The sequence below is a fragment of the Acinonyx jubatus genome, chromosome B3 (assembly GCF_027475565.1).
Source record: "Acinonyx jubatus isolate Ajub_Pintada_27869175 chromosome B3, VMU_Ajub_asm_v1.0, whole genome shotgun sequence".
Classification (NCBI taxonomy): Eukaryota; Metazoa; Chordata; class Mammalia; order Carnivora; family Felidae; genus Acinonyx; species Acinonyx jubatus.
The window spans coordinates 45641495-45652030 of NC_069386.1; the positions used below are offsets into that span (position 1 = coordinate 45641495).

General features: G+C 40.5%; 1 protein-coding gene across 1 annotated transcript in view; it reads right to left on the reverse strand.

The window, feature by feature from the left end:
• The window catches only part of AQP9 (aquaporin 9), a 47793-nt gene extending 38778 nt beyond the window's left edge, over positions 1-9015 (reverse strand). Inside the window, exons 1-2 of the mRNA XM_015070891.3 lie at positions 8850-9015; positions 7306-8104 (exon numbers count right to left, since the gene is read on the reverse strand). Coding sequence (XP_014926377.1) covers positions 7306-7416 — 111 coding nt within the window. The 5' untranslated portion in view covers positions 7417-8104; positions 8850-9015. The remainder of the gene's footprint in view (positions 1-7305; positions 8105-8849) is intronic.
• Positions 9016-10536: the final 1521 nt, after the last annotated feature.

Consider the following 10536-nt stretch of genomic DNA (forward strand, 5'->3'; position numbering starts at 1 on the left):
TTATAATCAATAAGAAAAAGTTAAAAAATGCAGAGGATATGAGCAGGCAATTTAAAGAATAGGAAAGCTAAAGCTTCAGTAAACCTGAAAAAGATGGCGGATTGCACTAGAAATTCATTAAAATTACTAGTGAAATTCTATTTCTTTTTTTTTAAGTTTATTTATTTATTTTGAGAGAGAGAGAGAGAGAGAGAACGCATGAGGGAAAGGCACAGAGAGAGGGAGAGCGAAAATCCCAAGCAGGCTCAGCACTGTCGCATGTCAGCGCAAAGCCTAACGCGGGGCTCCGTCTCACAAACCGTGAGATCATGACCTGAGCCGAAATCAAAGGTCAGACACTTAACCAACTGAGCCACCCAGGCACCATGGTTTCTTATATGTCAAATGGGAAAAAATCTAAAAGTTGGATAATATCAAGGGTCAGTGAGTACATGGAAAACGGAGACTCCTATGTTGTTGATGGTACTTAAATTTAAAACCACTTTAAGAGCAATTTTACAATATGCATAAGTTGAAGATGCACATGCCTAGGGCCACCAAACCTACGTCTAAGTATGTACTCATAAGAACTCTGGGACACACATACAGGACACGTACAAAGACGTTCACTGCAGCAGTGTTGGTAATGTGTTGCAAGCCACATAACAGTTCACGAGGGGAATGGATACACAAACCCACCGTACTACAAAAGTAAAATGAATTGCCCACACCTACATGTCCCCAAATAGATAAATCTCAGAAAGTGTATTTGGGAGAAAATTTTCAAATCGTAGAAGGCATACAAACTATGAAGCCATATATGTACATTTTGAAAACATATAAAACATATATTGTTTCTGGCAACAGCAGTGGAAGTTCAAAAGCATACATGAGAACGGTAATTTCAGCATGGTGAAGAAAAACCAGATTTGATTCTAATCCCAGCTCCACCACATATTTGCCTGTGGGCAAGTTACTCGATCATACTAAGCCTTCATTTCCTTATCTGTAAAATAAGAAAAATTCCCTTACTTCATGAGATTTTTCCAGAACTAATGATTGTCTGGGTACAGTGTATGTTCAACAGTTGTTTACCCCTTTCCTGGTCTTTTGTCCTCATCTCATCACCATGCTGGAAGGCAGAGAGCCTTCTGCATCAGCCTTCTCACAGCTGCTAAAGGTACAGGGCAAGGGCCCACATAGAACCCTACATGCTTAGTTCTTCCACACTTTCATATTTAGAACCTGGGACTTTCTTAAAGTGACAGAACACCCAGTACAGAAGTACAGACCCATGAGAGGCTGAGAACTAAACGTAAATCGAAAGTAAATAATAAGAATCAGGTGGAATTGACTGTGGTGGAAAAAGCATTTGACAGAATCCTGTGAGTGTGTGGGTCTCTGTTTCTTCATCTGAAGGACGCAGAGGCATGGCATTTGGGGCCAGAATCAGCCAGGCACTGCTGACAGCAGAGGCTTCTGCCCAATCATATGTTGGCAGACTGACAGCTCTAGCTCAGGGGGACCCTCATCATTGGCAGCCAGGCTTGGAGGGGGACAGGTCTTTGCAAAGTCATAAGCCAGACCAAGCAGAGAGGAAACAGAGAAAGGGCAGGTGACTGTTGAGCAAGAAAGTGTGAGAGAAGAGTTATGGTGTCCCTTTATTCCCCCTTGCCTTTGGTCCCTTGCTCTGAGCCACAAGGTGTCCTCAAGGAGAATCCAGAAAATAGAAGCTCTAGGGGAAACACAGTGCAATGCATGGTCAATGTGTTCATTAAGGACATGAAGATATGACTGAACCACCTCAGAACCCTAGTGTTACAAGAGCTTTGAGTGTGTTTGTAGATACTGAGGTGGTCCATAAAGTCTATGCTAATAGAGCTTCTGTAAAATTTCTCTGCCAGGATCCTATCTGCTCTGTATAATCATCTTTTGGTACCTTTACTATCTAAAGTATTTTAGGCTATAAAATTAGTAAAGTTCTCTTGAGCTTTCCCATGAAAGGAGTTAATTCTCATCAAAAAATGGTACATTAGTAATAACTAAAGCCAAGATATCAAGCCCAGCTCTCACATTCATGGGCTGGGTGACCTTGGGTGAACCTCTTAATTATGTTATACCTATTTCTCCCACCTGGCAAAATGGAGTTGATATCTTTCTCTGTATCTCTTTCTTTCTCCCTCTCCCTCTCTCTTTCTCTCCCTTCCCCCCAGGAAAGATATAAATATAACAATAAACAAGAATCTATATGAGATGTGCAACAACATGGATGGATCTAGAGTATAATGCTAAGTAAACAAACACCACATGATTTCACTCATATGTGGACTTTAATAAACAAAACAAGCAAAGACAAAAAGAGACAAACTCTCTAGAGCACAAACTGGTAACCAGAGGGAAGGTAGGTGGGGGCTGGATGAAATAGGTAAAGGGGATTAAAAGTACACTTATCATGATGAACACTGAGTAATATATAGAATAGTTGAATTTCTGTATTGTACACCTGAAATATAACACTGTATATTAACCAAAATGAAATTGAAAAAAATAATCTACCTGAGAAGGCACTCTATGCCTCTTGGAGGGAAAACGCAGTGGAAACCAAGAGAAGTTTATGCTTAAGGCAGTGTGGGCTCCACACTGACTCAAAGGACATATGATTGCATCAATCTGTGTGTCAGCTTCCCCATCAATAGGAAGGGCCAGCAACATCTATCTCATCCGGTTCTCAGAGCTGTCCTACTAGTACCTGGAAATTCTAAATATGTAGCAGTCCCAAATGTCCTGAATTATGCCCTGCAAAGCACTTATTTTAAGAACTGGCTTGTTTTAAGAATTTTCCTATTTTACTCTAAACGCTAATCGTATATTCTTTTGTTTCAAAAGCTCTCCAGTATGAAATAGACCCACTCTAAGATCTGAGCACACTTTGTAATAATAATTTTAAAGACCTAGAATTTCTATAGTTAGCATATCTGGTATCTCTCCAAGAACAGAATGGCAAACTCAGTGACTTTGGCAAGGTGGGAAGTTTGGTCATGAAGTCACGGAGGAAGGCAGAAGCAGACATGGAAATCACTGTGGGGTTTGACATTTGTCATGTGCCATCCATCTCACTTCCTCCCTCCCTCCTGCACTGCCCACTCCCTTATGCCCTCCACATCCTGTGTCCCAGGTCTCTGCTCATTCTATTTCACCTTCAGGGCACAGATCGAGGCTATTACTTTTAGCAGAAGTATTTACATTTTTTCAATCTTAGAGATGCAGAAAGGTAGATCTCTAATGTGCAAGCTTGACAGAGTGAGACAAGAATTTAGAGTCTTTCCCAATACACAAGGAGATGATCACCCACTCATAAATTCTGCCCTGGAAGGATGCCCTTCCACTACAAGAGGAAATATAGCTGCTTGCCAGGCTGTTCACCTCAGCATCTTCAATAGGATGAACTCTGTATCAAAGAATCCAGAAACATTTGAAGACAGGAAAGGGTGCATGGAGTGGTGAGGAGTAAACATAGCTGCTACAAGAAATGACTAGAGATTCTGGGAATTTCAGCCAACAAAAGACATTTTAATTGAACACACATTTATGGGGACCCATTTACGTATGTGCAGAGTTCTGTGGCAGATGTTGGGGAAAGGAGCCTGCAAGATGTCCAGAAGGAGACAAAGAAGCCGTTTTCAAGTACTACAAAGACTCTGAAGTAGAAGAGGGGAAGGGGCGAGCATGGGGAAAGGGAGCCAGCATTTTATGAGCGGTTCCTATCTCAGGAGCTTTACATGTAGTGGGTATTTAATGTGCAGTTTGAAATCCCCAGGCCCTGAGCCATGTGCAGAAGGCTAAGGATTCCCCTGCTCGCTCCCTTCCCCTTGTTGAGCAGTGACCCTTGTTGAGCAGTGTTTTCTGCTTCAGAAAGCTTTGGGGGTACAACTCATGGTCTGGCCTCATCAGGTGCCCACCAGTTAAACTCACGTGACTGCAAGCAAATGAGAGAGCTAACTCATGGCTCCAGTCTATGGAGACGTTCAAGTGGAGGGAGTCTGATTTACTATCTATCAAGGACATTGTGGAAGGAACTCCAGCAATGGGTGGGAAGTGTAGGCTCTAGAATTAGAAAGAATGCCAGTTCAGTGCTTTCCTGGTTTGGGCCAGTGACTTCATCTCTTTGAGTCCTCATTTCTTCAATTGTTTATGAGTAATAATAAAGCCTTCCCAATGCAGCTATTGTAGGATTAAACAAATGTATGTAAAGAAGCTAACATATGGTAGGTACTTAATACATACTCCCTCCCTACGTTTGCAGCTCAAGGCTTTGAAACCCTTCTATGTATTAGGGAAGATCCACTGTGACCCCTCTCCCTGGCACTAGCAAAGGTGAAAAGGTATACCTATCCCATGTCTATAAGCCCAAATTAGAGCTAATTCTTTGGCTTATAACCTAGTTATTGCTGTTTTTAGTTATAGTTTACAAAGAATTTTTCATGAACCTTAATGCTACCAGTGGGCCTTATTAGTCATTTGCACCATGGTATAAATGAGTTGAAGATACTTCTTCTAAGGGCAGGTTTTTGAGAGGAAGGAGGAAAATGGCACCAGACTCTCAGGGTCTGGGGGAAAAGCCAAATTTGAAGGACTGATGAGTCCTGCATGTCCTCTGCCATCTTTTTTTTTTTTTATGTTCCCTTTTGCCCATACCTTGTCAACAATCAAAGCTTTCTACTATACAAAGCAACATATTATGCACATTTTCTAATAAAGCAGAAATAATTATTTTGGCTAAGAGTTGAGCAAAGCCACATAATTGGTTAGTAAAAATATTGTGTTGTGCGAAAACTTCTGGCATATATACCCCCAAGCCTTAATAAAAATATTATAATCACAATTATGGATTCCATAAGAGTTTGCTTTAAAAAATAAATGTACAGTGGAGATGGAAATGAATCATTTAGGAAATTATTGGCTTTGGCCAGAAGACACAAAGTTTTATTTTTCAATATACAGTATGAAGATATGTGTTTAGCTCCCACCGTGAATGGTAGGGGAAGACATGCTACTAATTGTATGAGTAAATGGCTGACGGTAACTTTCACTTACTCAACTCGGAGGGAATGAGATTAAGAAACAGCTTCTTGTTAAGAAAGGAGGGTTTAAATTAAAAAAAAAAAAGGAGGGTTTTTAACATTTTCAGTTGCAAAATGGTTGTTTAGTTCACTTCCTCCTCCGTGTTTTCTGCAGACGACTACAGAGTGTAACTGAATTTGCTTTACTTCTCAGTACCACAGGTCACCATAGAGCTGCATCGAGTCTGTAGTGATAATCCACTCTCTTCTTTGGGACCAAATTTCAAGTAATATGAACAGTTTTTGTCTCGCTGAGGGTGATTTTCCAGTAAGCACAGAGTAAGATCAGAAGAATCATGGGCTTGGGGCACCTGAGTGGCTTAGTCCCTTAAAGTGTCTGACTTCGGATCAGGTCATGTTCTCACAGCTTGTGAGTTTGAGCCCCGCATCGGGCTCTGTGCTGACAGTTCAGAGCCTGGAGCTACTTTAGATTCTGTGTCTCCCTCTTTCTCTGCCCCACCCCTGCTCACACTCTGTCTCTCTCTCCTTCAAAAATAAACATTAAAAAAAAAATTTTTTTTTTAAAGAAGAATCATGGGCTTTTATTTTCTCTCTTTTTCTCCAACCACCCGCCCTCCCATCCACATTCTTAACACGAGTGAGGACAGTCAAGAAAGAGTGCAAATAGCTGTCCATTTGCCTCAAGAATACTTGAGTGAATTCAGTAAAAAGAGGTTCTCAGAGACCAGAACACTTATGACTTTCTCTCAATTTACGCTAGTTCAATTTTTTGAGTTCACACTTGTTTCTTGATTTTGGCTTATACTCCTAAATTATGTATTTATACAAAGCAAAGAACTTTATTCTGAGATATAGCTGACTTATAAACATTATATTAGCTTCAGGGGTACAATATAATAATTCAATATTTATATATATTATGAAATGATAACCACAATAAGTCTGGTTAACATTTATCATAACATAGTTATAAATTTTTTTCTCCTGATAACAAACTTTATCTATGCTCTTAGCAACTTTCAAGTATGCAATACAGTATTATTAACTGTAGTCACCATGCTGTATATCAGCAAGAACTTGTAAGTTTATGGACAAATCTCTATAACTTTAAGAAAAATGAAATTATTAATATTGAAGTAGGGAAACTTTGAGTGGATTTTTAAAAAAAATTTTTTTTAACATTTATTTATTTTTGAGAAAGAGAGAGAAAGAGAGAGAGCATTAGCAGGGCAGAGAGAGAGGGAGACACCAAATACAAAGCAGGCTCCAGGCTCTGAGATGTCAGCACAGAGTCCAACACGGGGCTCGAACTCACGAGCCATGAAATCATGACCTGAGCCGAAGTCAGATGCTTAAACAACCGAGCTACCCAAGAGCCCCTTGAGAGGATTTTTTTTAAAGCAAGTTAAAGTCAGTGGTTGTTGCATATGAGAATAATTGAAAATTTAATTTTCTGGCTCCAGCTGAAAATTCAGGATCCAAAGAATGCTATAGCATGCAATAGGGTGGAAGCTTAGAGCCCGTGCCACTTACATAAACTATCCAGTCTTTCCTTAATAGCTGTGCAATTCTCTGGACAAAATCCTTGAGTGGTTCTTAGAATCAATCCTTCTGTTTATACACACACACACACACACACACACACACACACACACGTTTCTTATAACTGTTGTATTGAAGATCTTTAGATATCAGTTTCAGGTAAAAAGAGGGGAAAAATGAGGTAAAACCAAAGATGGATGATTGTAGAATGCATATTTCTATCTAGTGTAATTTCTAACTTGTTAAAAGTCAAATGATATGACAACACAATCTTTGCCGAGCACTTGTAATACTGAGCTGTTTCTTGCCACTCATATTTATTGACTGCCAGTTCTTACTTCAAGTGACTGAGTCACCTCAATATTTGTGGGAAATAAACAAGGTATAAATCAATTAATCAATGAGACAAATTACTAATGACTGATTTTAATCAAAGCCAGCTCAGAATCTCAGTAAATTGCTGAGGTGAAGAAAGTAGTTCACTCCCCCTCTCCTGTCCCCATCAACTCTTGTGAATAAATGAAATGTGTAAATGGAAACCCAACCTTGTGGCCAGTACAGAGCCAAACAGCCCGGAAGGAATGTGCTATTTCCTGGAAGAGATGAATCTAGCGACAAACTTAAAGAAAAGAAAACAAAACTATTCATTACCAGCTGGGTAGAAAGGAAGGCATAATTGGGTCAGGATTCAGGAAACACTTACGATCATTATAAAGGTGCCCAAGAACTCAGAGATTGTTTCTTTAGCTAAGGTGCTCTTCAAGACCAGTCTTTGCTTGAAGCTCTTCCCCTTTCGTCCTTTCCCAGGCTGCATCTTGGGTCTTCTCCAAGGACCACTCTCCACCAATACCTGCTTCTTCTGGTCCCTACTTCACTCGCACATGAAAATGGAAGTTTTGACAACTGCTCACAGATTCCTGGAGATGTCTGGTGAGCTTCTCTGACTGTACAAACACTGTCCCAATTAGAACCCGTGACTTAATCCTCTTCTGGTGAAATTGTCATCTCCTGTTCACAGTTGTTTATTTGAATTAGCAGGTTAGAATCTGAAATCCCCCAAACGATCCTCTTTGTGCCTGATAGATTAATCATTACCTTTATTCTCAAGGTATTTTTTTCTCTGTTGGTTTTTGTTTTGTTTTGTTTTGTTTTTTTCTTCAAGAGATGAGAAAAGAGATGTTGTGCTGGTTGTGTTGCCAAACCACAGCGATGGGCTCCCGTCCAGAAGATTTGCATGTTACACAATTGCAGTCTTCTGTTTTCTTTTTTTTTCCCCCTGTTCAGAAGTGGGTGGTTGGGGTGTAGTTTGGAATTGTCAAATCAGGTACAGATACATCCAGTGTAAACATTCTCTTCTGAAGGAACTTTTCATGCACGTTGGAGAATATGAAGCAAATACAGATGTATTGTTCTGCAAGATTAATCCCTCTTGTTTTCTTCCAATGTAATTCCAGTGATTTAATGACACCTTCCTCAGGGTGGTAAGAACAGCTGCATCCATTCTAGAGATGGAGAAACAAACATACAAAGAGATCATTGCAAGCCTTTAGGACAGGATGGATCTCCTCCTTGGTTACTGTGGCTGGGTTTCATCTACTGAGGATAGACTGGGATCCAAGAATTAAAATGATGGAGAAAGCAACTTGTTGACTTTCTTTTGAAGGAGGATTCTGGTTTGAAAATCTAGTTACTCCCTTTTGTTTACCATAAAATATTTAAGCAAAATTCATAGAAAATAAACAATAGCAGCTCGAAACTGTTGGAGATCACTGAGCCAGAAAGAGATCAGTCTGAGTATATGCCACGCCAGTTAAACAAGAAAGGAGTTAAATACATCTAAATAATCCTTCTAGGTTATGCCATTTAAGTTTGATGAATTATCATCCTTGTAGGCAACAAATTGTTTAGGACTAGCTTCCTGTCATGTCAAATATTTAAGCCTTGTTTTTTAAAGCTAGTTTGTCTGAAGAGATAGAATGCATCAGTTGTTTTTGAATATCAAGGCAGTGCCATGGAATTAGTACCCACGCTTTGTGCTGCCTCCCAACCCTCCCACAGAGAAGCCAGCTCTGTTTCAGGTCTTTCCCTACCTTTGCAGGAGGCCTACAGTCATTTCCAACTGAGGAGGCAGGCAGGAAGGGAGGGAGGTGAGATCTGGTGAAAACAGCTATTGAGAGTCAAAGGACAGAAGGAGATACCTAATCTGTAGGTGAGGTAGAGTTTAGACCTAAAGAAATTATAACTTACCTGAGGGCACATCATTGCAGAGCCAGGACAGGAATGTAGCATTTTGGCTTTAATTCTTGGTTAAGTTATCATGGATACCATTGTCCAGAAGGATTACTTGTGACCACACTATTCCAAAGTCCCAGTAGATGAACCAGAGAAACAGGACTTTATTGCTGTGACTACAACTAATATCATACAAGGGTGTTCTTTGGTCTGTTTATTCACTCATCTAAGAAATATTTATAGCGTACTCATTATGTGCCAAGCACTGCATTTAGCAAAGCACACATAGTTCTTGTCCTTTACAGAGCTTAAAGTCTAATGAGGAAGACAGGCATAGTGAAACAATCATACACACAGAAATATGAAATCATAATTGAGATGTATGCTATAAAGATATAAGACATACTTCTATGAGCGAATAAAAGAAGGGGATTTCACTTCAATGGAGGTATCTCTGATGGCTTCTCTAAGGAAATCATGTCCGAGCTGAGATCAGAAGGAAGTGTAGGGCTTCACTACCTGAAGTGGGGGAAATGCATGTTCAATGGCCTTGGGCAGTGGGGGTGGGAACAGTATGATGTTCTGGCCAACCTACTAGCTGGCTCCCAGGGACAATGAAGGAACATGGTGCAAAAAGACCCTGAAGCCATAGGTGGGAGTCAGACCATACATCCTGAGCCCTATAAATCATATTCAGGGCAAAGCAATGATAAGCCATGAAGGTGGTTTAAGTGAGAACACAACACCACCCATTTGAGTTTAAAAAAAAATCAACGTGGGGGCTCCTGGGTGGCTCATTTGGTTGAGCGTCTGACTTCAGCTCAGGTCATGATCTCACAGTTTGTGAGTTTGAGTGTCAGGCTCTGTGTTGACAGCTCAGAGTCTGGAGCCTGCTTTGGATTCTGTGTCTCCCTCTCTCTCTGCCCCTCCTCTGCTCATGCATGCATGCTCTCTCTCTCTCTCAAGAATAAACATTTAAAAAAAATCAACCAGGTTATGTGGTGGAAAGGGGATTTGAGGGTGCCTGAAGTGGTCATATGTAGAACCACTGGGGGATATTACAGAATTTCAGCACTGGGTGTGGCTTTGATAGGGAGAGACATGGAAGGATTCAAGAGTTCTTTGTATATTAAAATTGGAAGAACTTGGTGATTTGGATATGGAAGGTGAGGAGAGGGATGCAGCAAAGTTGATCATTGGGTCCCTGGCTTGCTGGAGAAAGAGGTGCTAAGTAATGGGAGAGGAAACACTAGAAAAAGACGAGGATTGCCATGGAAGATCATGACTTCTGCTTGTGCCAATTAAGCCTTAGGGGCTCTCCAGTGCTTTGGAGAGAAGATGGTAAGTGGGAAATAATTTGGTTCAGAGGAAAGGTCTGTGTGTTCATAGATGTGATCATTGAAGCCAAGAATGAGGTGAGGTTGCCTAGGGGGAGAATTTGAAGAAAGCAGAGGCTGAGTTTGTGGTGCTGAACACTTCATGCTCAGGGAGAGGAGAATGGAATCTTTGTTATGTCTTTTATTCTCCTGTCAGAAAAGCCACACTTTCACTTTCATCACCAAGAACTACTAACTTCACAGTGAACGTAACTCACATTCCTGTTTGCACCCTCACACCAAAGTTCCTATTAGAAATATGCGGCTGCTTAGTTTTCATTCATTCATTCACTCACTCATTTGGTTTTACTGAGTATACCATGTGT